The sequence below is a fragment of the Uloborus diversus genome, chromosome 5 (assembly GCF_026930045.1).
Source record: "Uloborus diversus isolate 005 chromosome 5, Udiv.v.3.1, whole genome shotgun sequence".
Taxonomy (NCBI): domain Eukaryota; kingdom Metazoa; phylum Arthropoda; class Arachnida; order Araneae; family Uloboridae; genus Uloborus; species Uloborus diversus.
Window position 1 is genome coordinate 185097218 of NC_072735.1, and position 18507 is coordinate 185115724.

The following is an 18507-nucleotide window of genomic DNA, read 5'->3' on the forward strand; positions in this document are numbered from 1 at the left end:
CGAATAAGTAGAATATTAATACATATAAGTAACGGAAAGTTACAAACTGGTACTTTCACCACTAGATGGTGGGATGAATTGCATTTTCATGCATTTATGTGCACCATTTTTTAGTTTTTCAATTTCCTTGATTTGTCATTTGTCTTTTTGTAAATGTTAGTTTCAAGTGCAATTACAAATGTATTTGTGCTATGGACCTTTTATTCTAACCATCAAATTCAGCAATACTTTGTGACATTAAAAAAAAAAAAAAAGAAAGAAAGGAAAAATTAATTTGAATTTTGTCATCTTGAATTCAAAATTATGTTTTTCGCAATCACGAGTGTGTGTGTTTGTATGTAGGTAGGCGTGTGTGTTTGTGTGTGGGTATGTGTGTTTGTGTGTGGGGTATGTGTGTTTGTGTGTAGGCATGTGTGTTTGTGTCTGTGTGCAGGCATGAGTGTTGGTAGTTGTGTGTATGAGTGTTTGTGTGCGTGGGGGCGGGGTATGTGTATGTGTGTGTAGGCATATGTGTCTGTGTGCAGGCATGAATGTGTGGGTAGTTGTGTGTATGAGTGTTTGTGTGCGTGGGGGCGGGGTATGTGTATGTGTGTGTAGGCATATGTGTCTGTGTGCAGGCATGAGTGTTGGTAGTTGTGTGTATGAGTGTTTGTGTGCGTGGGGGCGGGGTATGTGTATGTGTGTGTAGGCATATGTGTCTGTGTGCAGGCATGAGTGTTGGTAGTTGTGTGTATGAGTGTTTGTGTGCGTGGGGGCGGGGTATGTGTATGTGTGTGTAGGCATATGTTTGTGTGCAGGCATGAATGTGTGGGTAGTTGTGTGTATGTGTGTGTATGTGTAGGTGTCTGTATGTGTGTGTGTAGGTGTATGTATGTAGGTGTCTGTTTGTACGCGCGTGTATGTATGCGTGTAAGTGTAGGATATTGACGCAACCTGGAGACGGCTTTCGCTATATGAGCCTGCAGAGGGTGCTGGTGGGAAAATAAAATGATAGCACATCAAAACATTCAAATGAAAGCAATAAGCAATCGTGATTGCTCAAAAAAACTATTTTCTCAAAATACTGTGCAGTTGTGAGACAATCTCTTTTTGTCTGTATAAAAAATTGCAATTTTTTGTCACCGTTATCGGTGACAACGAATCGTTATCGCGAGTGCGAAAAGCATAGTTTGAATTCAAAATATCAAACATTCAATTTTATTTTGCGCATCGTAGTTCTGTGTAAACCTCACTTGAGGGCGAGCATTTAGCTGCGCCACTGTTAAATGTCATTTGATTCATTTACCTCAAAAATACTTTCCAACGGCTTCAAGTCCATGTTTACTATTTCCTACTTCCACCACACCCAGTCATTCGAAACATAATTAAGATGTATACCACATAAAAGTAGGGCAGGATAACGGCGTGTGAATTGCAGGATACCTTGGAAAAGCCTATCCATTTTCTAGACAAACTAGGGCGGACCCCGCGGTTAACTATTACGGAGATAGCACGGCACCTAGTACAAGAGGCGTGTCAAGAATGGGTAATGCATGAAGTCCGGGATATAAAATGGTGTTCTCTCTTTATCAAACAGCCATAACTCTGCAGAACTGAGTCGAGACATGGTTATATAAATATTTGATGAATATTACAAGCAGACGTGACCCGAAGAAGTTTCCTCCTAATTAATTACAATGCAGAGTAAATTCTGTAGGCATTGGCGGTGTTTGATAGTCCATGAACCACCTGCTCGATGAGGGGAACTCTCGTATATTTAAAAGGATTAATAAATTCTTCATCTTTTAGTTCGGGCAAGATGTGTTGCAGAGAAAAAAATTGTGAAATCAACTCCATGACATTAGTCCCATCCCTGTAGGAGTTACAAAAATGCACGTGATAAATATTTTGCATTACTCCGTGATAGAAACTTGTAAATCCGTTGCTGTGTAGAAAGAGAAATTTTGCACTTTGAATATTTGACAAAAAAAAAAAAAAAAAGGAAGAAAAGAATCACTATTTCAGGCGTTTGCTACCAGATTTAGGACAATTCGTAAACTTTCAAAAGATATTTCATTTTATAGTTTGATACTGAAAGGGTTGCATCCTGCTTGATGTCGAAACATGCTGTCAGAATCCCAGCTCAAACTTTGTTTTTGCAAATTTTACTCAGGGGCGGACTGACCCGCCGCCCCATTGACCCGCGAGTCGATGCTGGTAAAAAAAACATTAAAAAAAAAAAAAAAAAAACCGAAGGCGCAGAGAGGGCGTTTGAAGCGTCTTCTTTTTTTCCTTTACGCTCTTGGAACTTGTGCGCCTTCGTGTTTTTACGCCCTCGAACCTATGCTCCAAGGATGTAACTAAAGACGATGCCGAAGGGGCTCTGGCACCTCCCAAAATAAATTCCAAACCACGTGTTGTGAATAATACTTTCGTGCTTAAATTTGAAAAGTTTTCATAAAATCCGGCTTCGGTCCCTCTCAAAATAAATTCCAATATACGCTCCTAACGTGCGTCTTCGTCTCTTTTACGCCCTCGAACTTGAATGCCGTTGTTTCTCTTGCGCACTTTTTTTTTTTTTTTTTTGCGCTCTTCTCAAATTTGAGCGCCATTTTTTTCGAAAACATGCGCCTTTTTTTCATTTCATTTTATTTGTGCCCTTAAACGTGCGAGTCTTTTTTTTCCCCCGCCTTAGAGCGTCCTCGAACGTGTATGCCGCTATCTTTCTTTTTTCTTTCAACCTCGAACTTCTACGCCTTCACTTTTTTTCTCCGCCCTCAAACCTGTGTGCTTTCGCGTTTTTTCCCCCGCACTCAAAATTGGGCGCCTCTTTTTTTTTTTTTTTTTGCCTCCTTTGGGAGTCAAGGTTGACGTCCTCTTAGGGAGCCTAGTTCGCCCTTGCTTTTACTGTATGTGATGGTTAGACAAAGAAAACTCAAAAATGCACAAACATTTAACACGTAAATTTACATAGAAATTTATTCACTTTCAAATATAATTTGAAATATATATATATTAAGATCACATTATAATACATCCAAGTACACTCGCTCACAGAGCAGTTGTCGTTTAAAAGCTACCAAAATGAAAAAAAAAAAAGCTCCAAAATTTGTCCAGCAGAATGATTAGAGCTAACATCGAAGAACAATGAACAGTTGTTGCCATTTTGTAGTGGAAAAGCAAAAACATCTAATGACAGAGCGTTATGTAAGTGGAGGTGTATTGGTGGCACTTCGAAAGAATATTTTCTTCATACATAAATCACGTGATTCTGTATTCACTATTTATTGAAAGGTTATTTTGCAGTAGCAAAGATTTGCTTAGTTTGAGATAAAAAAAAATGCTATACATTATTTAGGGGAGGGGAATCCTACGCTACTTTGAGCAAATTTTAGAAATAAAGTGGTTTTTACAGTCAGACAACATGTTTCGGCTCGTTAATATCAACTGAAGTAACAAAAACATTGAAACCACATCCCCCCCCAAAAAAAAAAGGTCAATATTACGGTCATTAAAAGTCACGCGACTTAGTGTAACTGACACCTCACAGAAAGAAGTAACGTACTAATCGCTCCACTCACATAAGCTCAGTTCATCTAACTTTTCTAATGTATGATTAGAGCATCTCCTTGAATATGAGCTTCGTTCCGTACACATATTCAACAGTTATTCAACTGGCCAATGCTACTCCAAATTCAAATTGTCGTGTGATTGTATGTAGAGATTCCGTAAAGCATTAAAGTGGCGAAAATGGCTTGTTAAATCTTATTCAAATTGTTTGTACCTGAAAACATATAACGGTAACTCTAGTCTAAGCAAATTGGCAATCAATTCCCACAGTCAACAATGCCATTTTTAATCCTAATATTTTCCATGGGAAATTCTTCAGTTCTGTTAATAATGATTTGTTAAGCAACACGACAAGTACCATGTATTCAACATCAAAAATCTAAATCCCTGCATATTTGAATCAATGTACCTTGATTACACTAGTTGGAGATTTTGACAGACTAGACGACTGACCATGGCCCCACTAAATGGCGCTGACGCTTAACGGGCCTTGACAATTTATGACTTTTCTGTGTTAAGCCGATACAGCTCATGCATCCACAATCAATGTCAACGTTTCAAAGTTCGTTTATTTTTGATTGGACGTCGCCCATTTTGACCGAAAGAGGCGCTGAATGGAACCCCTGCACCCACCAAACAATGGCAACGTATGGAAAACAGGGATTCCCTGTAGCGCCCTCTTTGTTGCCATGAGTTTCAGCGATTGTTACGGCCTATAAGAGTTAAGTGAGGCCATGGACTGACGCAACGAATAAGAGATTGGCGTGTACGAAATCTGCTGTTAAGTTTTGGAACGAAGCCCACAATCTCTACAGAGACTGCACCACAGCAAGAGAGTTCATTACTATGCAAAATGTGGGGCATGAAAATAAAATGCATTGACCTCCATAAGAATGAAATAAATTATTGCATTACGCTGAATGAAATAGGATTGTGTGAATAAACACGTTTCTGATATAATAGCTCGAGACATCAGATTATCTCCCTGTATTTCTTGTATCAGACACTCCCTTCGTCTCAAATTAGTCGCTATACCTCAAAAATTTTAACCCAATCTAATTGCTACATTTGAATACTTTTGTATCAAATGACTATTTTATGCGTTTGGTTAAACATTTTTCAAATCTTTCATGTTGCTATGCCATCCATCAACGACCATTATTGTGCATTCACAACGAAATGGCACTTCGCCCCGCCATTTCGATCGCAGAGTTTATTTTAGTGCAGGGGTGATCGGTGAATACGTCCATGTGCTTGAAAGTGCAACAACCTCTTCTTTGGCGTACAATAAAATGTACGAAAAAGTACTAGTGCCCTCTACGTCACATGCTTCGCTTGTCTGCTGTTACTTTCGTTATTCTAATTTTGTTAGATACATTTCAAAAACTGAGATGGGCACAGTAGGCCTTGGCCCCCACGGGTTGTTGCGTCACTGAATTTAGAATTAAACGCATTTCAAAATTTAAAAACTGCCGCTTTTACGGCAACATGCAATGATCATAAACCTTCTCCCAAAAATAGCAATAGAACCATCGGAAACCACGTGTCGAAGGCGGATCTAAGTGCCTTCTTCTGGTAAACGAACAATATCAAGCATTACCTCCTGAAAGATAAGTACCAAATTCATTCTCAAAATCCTGGGTTCAGACTGTCTCAAACCACGCCCCATTTTTAAGGATTCGTCAATCCGTAATCGCATAAAACTAGCTTCTATCTGAATCGTAATCTCAATAGAAAGTAAACTGATCGTTCTTATATACTGATGGTAGAGTCCTCACAAAATGGGGCGTGGCTTACTAGTGTGCGAAGTTTGGACTTTTGAAACTACAAGTAATTTGACATTGATGTAAGGATAAAATGCTTGGTAAGTTTGTGTGAATCGATAGCATAGTAACCCAGAAATCTTTAAAAAATATCGGAACAAAAAAAAAATCACAAAATCAATAGCATCAACAACAAGTGCAAAAGTATTCAAATTCAGCCACTAATTGGAGATGGAGGAAGTATTCCCAAGCAGCTCAAGTAACGTTTAACCGTTTCACAAACGTTTATAAATGTTCACAACGTTGACAACCATTTCAATAGATTTATAGAGCGTTTTTAGTGCTACCTGGTTGCTCCACATTGACAAGTTGAAAAAAATTGCACTTAACATTATTAAAAACTATTGAACTGTGAGGAAATTTTAAAGCATATGTAATCCTGAGTATAAAAAGCTCTTTTTTTGTTTGAAAATTATCTGTGCATTAGTGAATTAGCAATGTAACAAAATATTCACAGCATAGCAAAAAGTAGCGGACGGAAAATAGTTTGGTAAGCAAATTTCAAGGCCTATATAGGAAACTGTGGTCCCGTGTTTAACCCTGCGTAAATCAGCACAACGAAGGAACCTCAGTTCTAATGGCATACAATTAAAAAAACTTCTTAAAATATATATGCATCATGTAATAAAAGTACAAAAATCTATACTTGGCTTTATTTTACTTTTATTTATTTATTTATTTTTTATGGTAAAAAACGTGAGAGAAAAAGTGGAGAGAATCTAGCACCTGAGAGGAAAAGGTGGGAATATATAGAATGCGGGGGGAAAAAAGTGGGTGTCTAAAACACGAAAGTAAAAGGAGGGATTATAGAACCTCCATTTTACCTGAGATCCTATATTCTGATTATTTTATACCTGCAAAAAGATTATTCCACGAAATTCACAAAATTACGAGAAAAACTCGAAGACTTGGTCATTTCTTCACTTCCATAGGTTTTTCGCCTTGCTCTGAGTGCCAAATTCATTGACGATCATTAATTGTTATTAGTTTAATTATGCTGAAGTTGTACAAAATATTTCTCGCCAAAAAGCAATAATTAGCGTTTTTATTCCATTGAAGTACGACGGAAATGACATGTAACAAGTCATAGAGTAAAACTTTTTATGTTGGCGGTTGAGAAACTACTCTATGCCTCCTCCACTAATGTCTGTTCTAAGTTCCTAACGTAGTGTTCGACGCATGGAGCCGTGTTGGCCGATCAAAAATGGCTTTAAAAATGGGAAATAAGTTGTGAAACTTAAAAAAAAAAAATAATCTAAGGGCCTGATATTCAAATAGACTGCTCTATTCGGTCTAATTCTACCAGAAACGTAGCGAGAAATTTCCTTCTGGGTAGAGTAGAGGAAATTTATGGCATCGCTATTGGTCGATACAATTGATCGTATTCGATTCGATCAAGTTCTGTCAGAGTTGAATGTGCCCCTGGGTCCGGCAGGGTTACTGAAATTTTTTTGCGCTCTAACATAGAGTATAATCGTTTTACGCACCGAAAAGAAATGAGATGACATTCCACTCCAGGGGAAGCAAAATCGCATACGTACTTTGGTTGCGTTCGTTGATCAACCGGTAGTTTACCGGTCGGTTGATCACATGACAAATAATGACGTCATCTCCAATGCTTTAGCATGCGCTGACGTCATTAGCTGTCATGTGATCAACCGTTCAGTAGCGACCGCTCGAGGTCGTCAAACATATAAGCATTCACACAATCCAATTTCAAAACCCTACGGCGGAACGGATGATCTACATCTAATGAAGTGAAGCCGCTAAAGACTGCCATTATTCTGAAAAGTAGGAGGGGCCAATTCAGCACTTGTCGATGGGGATGGTTCTCTCTCTTCCGGCCTGCAGGGCGGGCGGCAGGGGCGCCTCCACGGTGAGCAGACCGTCTTTGGACAGGGCGGATCGAATGAGCTCTGGGTCTGTTCCGGCGGGTAGCAGGAATTCTCGGTTGTACTCTCGGTAGACTGTCTTGTGGGGACTCTTTTCTTCGTGCTTGGCACTCACCTAGGAGAGAAGGAATTCATTAAGAAAAAATAATGCAATCTTTTGACAAACGAGCTATATGGAGTGTTGACTCTAAAAATTACCTCAATATTGGAATGTATCAAACTGCATCAAATATTGACTGGATGGATAGGAAAATCTAGTTGTCGACCCTGTTTTCGACTCCTCAGTCTGGCATAGTCATAAAGGAGTCGAGACAGATGCCCTATCATTGAAGCTGAGATTAGATTCAAACTGATAGCAAAAACCAATTAATCAAACCCGTGAAAGTACGCCAGCAATAGTGCGGATTAACTAGTAAAATGTTCTATCACAACTTATTAATATTAGATTAATATTAACTACCACTTTGACTGTCAGTTCAGCTTCAATGAGGGGACATGTGCCTCCAACTCGTAATGACTATGACAGAGTCCAAACCAAAAACGAAACTGTAGTCTCGGTATGTCGTAACCGAGCAGCCGGTATGAACTGCCTTAGCCTCGGCTTAAGGGCGGTAACATACAGCTTATTATTTTGATAGCATTCCCTCTAACACAGAAAGACGAAAACTACGTCATCCATTTAAAGATGGCAGCACCAGTCTTCACTTCCATAAATTGGACACAATCCTAAAAACTTTATCCAGTTGCCTGCATCCATTGTAAACTGCTTAGTGAGCGACCACAGGACTTTCAAGCTCACAGATTTTCCGAGCACGAACCCGATGTGTCTTGGGGCAGGCCCGTCATTTCGAATTTTTCCGGAGGAAAAGAGGGGCAATGAGTGTATAGTTAATGCAAATTTTATTGGAAAATACCTCAAAACAAGCCCATTTTTATGTGAAAACAGTCTTTCAAAGCCAGGGGGTAACTGACCCCCTAGAATCCCTTAAATAACTGGCCTAGTCACGGGCATAGAGACTGGGATCCTACCAAACGCGAATACGATGCCTTATGCTCTTCACCACCTTCTTTGAAAACTGGAACTTCTGTGTTCAATGACTAAGTTTGTCTGCTACAATGTGGGTGCTCATAGCATGGCTCCTTTCGCCTGATAATTTCATAAAATCGGAGTAGTTTTAAGCTTTGATATTGCCTTCTTCTCGGGTCTTTCAAGAAAAGCATCACATTTTTGCCAGAATTTTAACCTTATCTTCCTAATTTAACCTTCAGCTTAAAAATCCTGCATAAATAGTGTTTTCAATATGAGCTTTTTAATTAATAGGGAAGTTTTCGATTTTTCAATTTTATTTTTATATGATAGAGTAACATGTATGAACATCATAGGTGAAAAAAATTTTGCGATACGATAAGTATTTTTTTTTTAAATTAATTTTTAAAGTTCAAGCTCTTGTGATGTCAAATGGCATAGGAAGTGACGTCATGCGCTTTCCGATAGGAGAGAAACGCTAGCGAACCGGTTCCCATGTCATGGGAGGAACCGAAGAACGTGCTTTCGACTTGGAAGACGAAACGTAAAAGGCTTATCTCCTCGCATTTAACTCCTCGCGTTTCTGGAACAGTAAACCTCTCATCCTCTCGTAAATATTCGAATATCATCATTGATGTTACTTGAGGAAGATTATTTAGATTGTGCTTTAACGAATCCGACCTCCATAGTGTGTTTAAAAGGATTATTGAATTTCTAAAAAATAAAAATATCAGCGCGCTCAAAATGTCCCTAGCGAAAACAAGGGATCTTCGGCGGAAGGCTGCCCATTCGCGCCCTTTGACGTAGGCTCGTGACGTTTCAGAAGAGCGCACTTTTGCGCATGGATTTTTAAAAATTAATTAAAAATCAACCACGGTGTTTTAAAATTCGGCGATGGTGAATTTTTTAGTTTTGAGGGTCATTTAACAATATCCAATAGCCAAAATATGAACATTTAATAGGTTGCAACTTCCTTATTGCGGAAAATAACTATCCTGTGTAGTTATCGGCCTCACAAAGAAAGTTTGTAGTTGATTATTGCAATAATCAGGCAACAAAGATTGCATTAATTTGTGCAATACATGCACACTGTTCACTTTTTTAATTCGTATTATGTCTCTCAATCCACTATAATTCCCCCCCCCCGTAACTATTCCCTCCACCTTTAAAAAATAATGCTTTTATAAAAGTGGGCGTGATTTTTGCTGTTTTCCGATTAAATTTGCATTGAGTATTTTACACCTTTCGCCTCTTCCCCGGGAAAATTCGAAATGACGGGCCTGTTTCCTCTAACTGTAAAATTTTATCGCTCTTTATAAACATATTTCGAGCCCTTAAGATAAATGAATGTACGTAACTTAACTTTCATTGCAAACCTAGATTTTTCAACGCATTCTTTATAGCAGGAAGCTAGATTCCCTTCCAAAATACTAATACCAATTATTTAATTTTGCAAAGACCAGTGAAGGCAACAATGTTCTAAAATGGAGGAATCGGTGAAATTTGTCCACTTTATGTACCAATTATACATGGAAGCATGTTCCTGCAGTCTCGTGAGTATAAATTGGAACGCAGCGGTGTTCATTTTTTTTTTTTTTTTTTCTTCAACAAAGGATACATTTCACAAACTAATCAGCCTTTTCCGAAAGCCTTGTGTTCAATAGATGGACGTTTCCACCGATTGTGCACTGCTGTCCTTGAAATATTCTTTTTTTTTTCGAACAGAAAAATGTCCACGTTCTTCCAACAATAAATGTTCTTTTGATGGTGAATGAAATGGAGGAAAAGGTCATACTGATATTGTTAGTTTATTTTGTCAGGAAATTCATCAAGTAGACTACTAATTATTAAGTGTATAACTGAAAATTCTGCGATTACTGTCAGGAGTTCGGAAAAATTTAAAACTTATGAAATTGCCAGACCCGATGAGAGGCTATGTCAGCCTAGTGGGAAACTAGGGACCCGGGCCTTGGGGGGGAGGGGGGGGGGACAGTGGAAGCAAAAAAAAAAAAGAAAAAAAAGAAGAGAAGAAAAGAAAGAAATAAAGAAATTTAAAAGAGAAAGGAAGAAAAAAAGAAGGAGGGAGCTCTGAAGAGAAAACGTAAATATTAAGTAAAATTTACTGTTTTGGTACTCACTGTTGTGGTACTTAACATAGAATTGTTTTCTAGTACGTACCTAGTGTTTTGATTTTTTTTTGCTTTTGTTCCCTCCCCCCCTTTTTTCTTTACCCTCGTTTCTTTTCTTTTTTATTTTAGACGGGAGGGGCCCGGCGACATAACTGACAAGGGGATCCCCTCCTTGGCTGTCTGCGGCCCTGGAAACAGCAATAAACTACAATACAATCTCTTTCATCGAGACTCACAGGAATAATAAAATAATAGTTTCAAAAACTAAAAAAGCACGCTTTCGTAGCAAAATGAACTAAAAAGTGAAAAATAATCTTTGGATGATAGTAGTTGACCAATCACTTAATTTTAATGTAATACAAAAAAGCGTGGGGTGCTGTCTATTTACATTTTTGCTTGGACAACAAATGGAAGAAATTCAAGACAACTGATAAGAAGCCCCCCACGCTTTTTTTGTATTACATTAATACCCGCACGGCTTCGCCCGCAATAGAAAAATCAAAAGGTCTTTTGGTTCGCCTATATATTTACAAATAATGTATAGTGAATTTTCTCGCCAGTTGGCTTGTACCGACATTACGGTTCCACGTTATGATAATTTCGTATCTCGCCAATTGGCTTGTGCCCATGTTACGGTTCCACGTTACGATAATTTCGTAATTTATGATACTTTTTTTCTTAAAATTGGAATAAAAAAAGAACCACATCGAATTTTCGAAAAATCGCTTCGAGGTGCACACCCCCATGCTACATACTAACTTTGTGCCAAATTTCATGAAAATCGGCCGAACGGTTTAAGCGCTATGCGCGTCACAGACATCCTACGGACATCCTACAGACATCCTACAGACATCCTCCGGACAGAGAGACTTTCTGCTTTATTATTAGTAAAGAAGAAGATGATAATTTCGTATCTCGCCAATTGGCTTGTGCCCATGTTACGGTTCCACGTTATGATAATTTCGTAATTTATGATAGTTTTTTTTCTTAAAATTGGAATAAAAAAAGAACCACATCGAATTTTCGAAAAATCGCTTCGAGGTGCACACCCCCATGCTACATACTAACTTTGTGCCAAATTTCATGAAAATCGGCCGAACGGTTTAGGCGCTATGCTCGTCACAGACATCCTACAGACATCCAGACATCCTCCGGACAGAGAGACTTTCTGCTTTATTATTAGTAAAGAAAATTAAGTGATTGGTCAACTACTATCATCCAAAGATTATTTTTCACTTTTTAGTTCATTTTGCTACGAAAGCGTGCTTTTTTAGTTTTTTAAACTATTATTTTATTTTTCTGTTTTTTAGTCTTATGTTGGAGAATTATCAGGAAACTTTTTTTTTTTTTTTTTTTTTGCGGTATATGAAAATTTGAATCAGATTGGGACTTAATTGACGAAATTAATCATATTTATATTACTATTAAAATTTGAGATGCATTTGAATAAAATTTTTGTTCAACAATGGTCTGATCAGCAATGAATTTCCAATTGAAGGCTCACCTAAATTTTTGCATGAAATTAGTTAAGAACAATTATATTTCATGTTCTAATTACCTTGGAACATTGGAACAAATTTTGTCTGATGCAGAAAAATTAAAGGTTTTTGTAGATATTTTTAAATAATTTTTGCGAGCATTTTTTAATGTATTTTTTTAAATTTTTCCTTTTTCACATTGTTGGATTTATGCCAAAATATTGATTAAAATTGAAGGAAACTAACAATTAAAAAGAGTTAATTAATTAATTTGATTATAGAATATTACACTGTCATCGGATCTGAGGTCGCGTGCCAAATTTCAAAAAAATCCTATTCCGGGAAGTGGGCGAAATTTGAGCTGCAAGATTCCGTTACAAGATACATACATACATACATACAGGTGAAGCTAATAAAAGCGTGTTAAAAAGCAATCCGGATAAAGGGTAATATGGGTAATAAACAAAACAAACTCTTTAATAAGCAGACTTATCTTTTGTAACAGCAAAAAAAAAAAAAAAAAGGTTTGTAACAAAATTACATAGTAAGTATCGTTTTTATAGCAAATACGTTATCATTTATAGCTACAATGGTGTCGAACTGACACGAAGCTCCAAAGTACGCCATGCTGCTTGTTGAATTAGTATATTGTACTTTTTTGTGCGTTTTATACATGAGTTTTACGTTTAATCAAAATAAAAACAGAATAGTCAATTCCCGATAACTCGAATCTAAATGGACCGAAGGAAAACTTCGACTTATGGGAGGTTTGACTTACCGCTAGTCTAGGTTTTTGACATTTCAATATTAAAAACAATCTAATATTTTAATAAAAATGTACATATAACAGACAAAATTACAGAACTTAAAAATTTTTAAGCTTAATATGCACAGCTTCACCGTGAAAAGTTCTGAAGACAAAGTTGTGTCTGGTCTTGAACTTCTCCAGCCATACAGCACTGGCGTGGAAATTTTCTATATTCAGTATAATAGCAAAAAATTCTTTGCTTTCTCACGCAGCTAACATCTACTTATAGGAATGGCATGGTCTTGAATTCGATACTGCTGGAACCACCTGAATAGAGCTGATTCCACTTAAAGAAAGGTGCAAATCTTCATTTGTTTCAAATTCACATTCATGGATTCGAACCGCTATTGAAGTTTCTCTGTTACAGTCGGATCCCGCTACAACGCGATCCGACTTACGCGAAATGACTATAACGCGAGTTTTTCAAGAGTAATGAATTTTTTAGTGCGGACACAAATTACTCGCCTACAACATGAAATTTTTGGGAAAAGAGCAGCGGAGAGTTAGAATGGGCTTCGTTGACATTAAATATTGGTTTTGTGAATGGACTTTCATCCCTTTAGCATCACTGAAAGCGGAAGTTCACCCACTGTATTAGTCTAAACAACGCTTTGCTTTAGTTTATACAAATAACCGCTCCGAATATTGACTTTTTTTTTTCTTTTCATTTTACCTATGAACGTTGATAAAATACATTCTGATAACATTCTGATCGCGCTGCATAAACCATCTTCATTTTTTAAATTATAAATATATTTACTATATCTATACTGTTAAGTGCTATAATAATGCTGTAGTGTACATACTGTAAGTACCATACTGCTTTAAGTTTCTCTCTCCCATCAATCATAGATTTTGTGCTAAATTACAGAATTTTCTATCAAATAATAACGCTTTTTCTAAAATACAGAAAAAGTCGGTTCTTTGTAAAAGATACTGCTGTATATAGTTAATAAATGGTTTGAAACAATATGAAGGGTGTTAACAAACGTCTGAAACAATTAGGTATACTTATAAAAAATTACTAAACATACCTTGTTCTACAACGCGAAATTAGGACTTACGCGAAGTGTCTTGGAACGCATCCTTCGCGTAAGTCGGAACTCGACTGTACTATCGTTGATCGAGTATTTGGAGCCATATTTCAATGCATTATCTTTCTTTTTGATTGTTGGATTCCTTTCAATATTTTAAATACGATTTACTTTACTTTCTAAATTCAAGGCCTTTAGCTTTCGTTTAGAGATCTCAAAAAATCTCTCTCTCGGGAATTTATCAGCAAATGATCGAACTAAAGAATGAAGGGGAATACATCTTTCCTTGAATCAGCCTTTGAATAAAGGAACAATAAGTTGCCTTAGCAACTTGAAGATTCGTAGTACAACAACATGTGTTAAATGTAAACAGTACACGACAACAAATGAAAACAAGCTATACCCATTTCCGCAACTCCTTTATAGTACATTGGCTCAACAGGTGTTCTCCTTGCTTTAGAGGTCTACTGCACAGGAATTGCAAATGAAGGTGAATGAATTTTTCTCTCATAATCACTTAAACTATACAATTTTCCTTTTTTTTTTTTTTCGTTCTTTCAAAATAAATTTCAAGTCACCTTTGAAAAAAAATTTCGAGTTAAAGAATGTTAACTTCGGGATATAGAGCATAATTAGCATGAAGTTCAAGACAAAGGGATCAAGACTTTAAAAACCTCGAGATATAGTAATATTCGAGTTATCGGACTTCGAGTTATCGGGAATTGATTATATTTGGCGTATATCCTTTGCAGGGGCGCACCCCTAAATATCGCAATGACTCCCCCCCAAAGCACCATGACCCCGTCCCCCCCCTAGATGGGTACCCCTGGGTGCAGTGCAGACCTTTTTTTTCCTGTTGATTACGTTCTTGTTCTATCTTCTGCAATAAAAATTCTAAAGAGTAAAGACGAAGGGGAAAATTTTTTCTTAGGTTAAATTCTCATCTTTAAAAAGCCCAGTCACTCGTCGCTAAAAGGATGTCAACCGTATTCTAATTTTCAAGGTCTAAAAAAAGTCCGTCCGCAACGGTTTATTTCCGCATTGCAGCGTAACGTGCAACGTCCACGTTACGTCAAGACAGCAAAAGCGGAAGTCCTTCTATTCCTGTCGAGCTCTTGAGATTCCAGATTGGAGCGATCCTTCACCACAGTAGACAGGTTGGTGAATAATTTGGGGGGGGGGGGGGGCCGCGACGAAATCCAACGGCTATTTTGAGGCTCTCGGTTGACGTCAGGCTCCAAATTGACAGGTACGCGTGGAGGGACGGGGAATGTCAGACCACCTGCATAAGTACTCGAGACAGATTTAGAAAACAGATAGGGAAATAAATAAACAGAGGTGTAAACTTGAGGGTGATTAATGAGCAAGGTTTAGTCTCAAGTCTAGACTTAAGTAATTTTATTTTAAACACTGATGAAAAGGAGGGAAATACTTTGCTGGGTACTTTACAGGAAAGATAACTGAAACCAAACACACAGTGACTGTATCTAAAACTTTGTTTCCTGAAGGTTGGCTCTGTCATTTCCAAAACTGCCATGGTGAAATTAAAAAGCATTCGCACATGCAGAACACATTTTCACGCAAAATTTCCCAAAACATTTCCAAGTAAAACATATTAAAAGGCAAAATAAAATATTTTTAAAGCTGTACCCTCTCCTAAAAATTCCCATGAAAAAAAACGCCAACTGTCGCTCCAATCCCCGATCCCAAAGAAAAAAGAATCGACTTAAGAACACACATTACATTTAGAACAAAACGGAAAACTCCCTCCTCTAGAACAAAAGAGAATTTGATTGAGATATGTATTGCCATTAGAACAAAGTGTAAAACACCTTGTTACAGATATCATGATCATGCATTGACAAACCGTGGTGACCGTACGCAATTATCCAAACCGTTAACTTATATAACCAGTACTATTCATTTAATTTCTCTTAGAAGCACAAACATACCTTTGGTTATTATTGTCTAATACCTTAATGTCCTTCTCGTGGGCTTCCTTCATGGTGCACCCTGGGTAATGTGAAATGGTACAATCCATCCGCAGCTGATCAGGCTAAGACTTTAGTACTCGAATGGATGAACAGAGTTGGGGTAGGGGGGACGAGTGGCAAATGCTATTCTCTCATGTCAATATACTTTAACCTTAATGAATACGACATCGAAATTGGTCGGAATCGACACACGGAAATAGGTTACGTAAACCAAGTCCTGAAAAATCAATCTATGTACTGACGTAAGAGCTACCAAGTAAGAGGTAAGTGAGCAACAACCGATTAGTCAAAGATGAAAGTTCTTTGTCAGATGGTTTTGTGATACAAATTGAGAGAGAATATCTGTTGCTCCATCTGTATCTTAACTTCTACGGAGAAAATCGTAAAGATCTCGATGCCATAGACTGGGACACTTAGTACCCCTGTTAGTGTCCTCCACAAATGTTGTCACGCTTTGAAGGGGAGGGATGCTCGCTAAATGGTGACACGGAGGAAAAAGGGGGTAACAAGAAGTGACTTTACACATTTTGGTTGAAATAAAAGCATTCTTTGTAACAATATGCTTATGTAATAATACAACGTGACGTGCGACAAGGGTAGGTGTAAAATAGAGTGTGACAGGTTGTGACGAAAGAGGAGAGGGGAAAGAAGTGTGACATTATTTATGGGCAGCCCCCCTTTTTTTGTGGAGTAATCGCTCTTTTACGTAACTTCTGTTCTCGTTTTTGGAAAGTTGACCGAAATGCTGTATAGACTCCTTGAATTGGAATAGTCTGGTATCTCCTATCTCGTGAGGAAGGAGAGGCTTTGTCATGGAAAGGCAATGCACCCATTGGAGAAAACGTTTTAACAGTTCATCCCGCATAGTTCATACCTGGACTGAAATGGCTGCATGTTTATCGAAAATTGCCTGTGGCACCAATGCCCCCGTAATTCTAAATGCCTATCACTTTCTCGATTTAACGCAAAAATTAACTCAAAATGTGGGAACGAGGACCAGTCAATGTTGGTACTAAGGGCCACTGCCATCTATGGAATGTGTGAGAATTAATAGCGGGTAATTTAACTTTTAGTCAATTTCTAAATACAAGCTTAGAAGTTACCCAATTATCTATTTGATTTGAATTGCTTGGAGTCGTCGCCATGACAATGCCATCGTTGGATGGCCGCCGGGTAGCGCTGTTTTAAGAATTATTACCACATATGGGTATTCAGGAGGATAATGCTTGAATCCACCTACATGACAACGCCATCATTGGATTGCCGCTAGGTGGCGCTGTCCTCTGTACCGGCCGGAAGTCAACGCGGGCGATGACGGAAGTTCACTCTTTGAAGCTAATGCGACAAGCATATAGTATTACGGGGACAAGACGGCTGATGCTTACCTTCAATTTGTTGTCGATTGTTTTGACCAGTATCTCTTCTGGGGCGTAGTCGCTGACGTCAAACCTCAGCTTGAGGCTCTTTTCCCCACCGTCTCCATTCTGGGTGATGAGGGGCGAACTGAAATCATCCATCCAGGAATCGCTCTTGCGTGTGGAAGACGATTCCTCGGTGGATGACATGCGGATGGACGCACTAGATTGGAAGGAGGAGGGGCGTTCGTGTTCTTGGAGGCGTGTCCGGAGGCGGGCCATCTCCTCCTCCATGCGCTTCATCTCCGTTTCAAATCTCCCGCGCATGGAGTGGAACTCGTCGTCCAGGACGTGAAAGTCCGACTTCTCCACAGGCACCTTCCTCTCAGGAGCCATCTCGTGAGGTTGCTTCGAGGCTGGTATTTTGGAAAAGCGGAATTTGCTGCAAAAAATTAGAAATAGTTTAACGTTTTATAGCATCAAATTTGCACGAATTAAGTCTATTAACATCAAAGGACACTTATGGTACAATTAATCTATTTTTGGGAAATCAAACTAGCTTCAACCATAAATCGAGAAAACTTCATTTGCTTGTACTACAGAAATATGTTGTTGTCGCACCGAAGCACGTCAATGCCGTTTTCATAGCAGATTTGTAACTGGCAGCTTTCAACCTGTTCAGTAGCAAAGTGATCGCAAAAGAAATCTTAAGCAGTGGAAGAGAAGTCCTGCTGTCATAAATACAAACTGATTCAACTAGACAACAAATTCAAAAACATTCTTGCTGTGTAAAGCACATACGATTCGTGTTAAGGGTGGATCCAGCTTCAGGGTTAAGGGTGGAGGTCATTGTTTAAACGAGCATACAAACTGGAAGAGGAGTTACAAGTGGTATTCGGAAACAACAAACAGTAGGGTAGCTTCTTGAAGGGTAAGGCAACAAGTAGGGTAACAAAGTTATTTCTTGGAATTGAGTACCCCAAAGCGCACTTTGAAGGTAAACCTTGGCAGTAGCGTAACTATGGGGTCTAGCGTCCGCTACGAACTGAAGAAATTGCCCCCCCCCCCCGGTTCGTCCACATGGGAAGTCACCGGAGGTCATTGTGACCTCCAAAAAAAATTTTTTTTTTGGAACATACTAATTGATTCGACAAATAGGAGCCAGCACTTTAATTTTTCTTTCCTTATTTTATTTTCCAGAATTGTTTTTAATGATGCTCAATGTTCCTTCTCAGTAGATGTTATGTATGTATGTATGTATGTATAATACACACACACACACACACATATATATATATATATACACACACTATATATATATATATATACACACACACACACACACACTATATATATATATATATATATATATATATGTATACAACCTCTTGAGCTCTTTTTCTTGCGAGTTTAAAAAA

General features: G+C 38.2%; 1 protein-coding gene across 2 annotated transcripts in view; it reads right to left on the reverse strand.

Annotated features, from left to right (window-relative positions):
- Positions 1-2931: 2931 nt before the first annotated feature.
- LOC129222161 (alpha-crystallin B chain-like) overlaps positions 2932-18507 on the reverse strand; it is a 70785-nt gene continuing 55209 nt past the window's right edge. For both annotated transcript variants that reach the window (XM_054856618.1, XM_054856619.1), the window contains exons 2-3: positions 17120-17531; positions 2932-7379 (exon numbers count right to left, since the gene is read on the reverse strand). In XM_054856618.1, the coding sequence (XP_054712593.1) occupies positions 7179-7379; positions 17120-17485 (567 nt within the window). In that variant the 5' untranslated portion in view covers positions 17486-17531 and the 3' untranslated portion in view covers positions 2932-7178. The remainder of the gene's footprint in view (positions 7380-17119; positions 17532-18507) is intronic.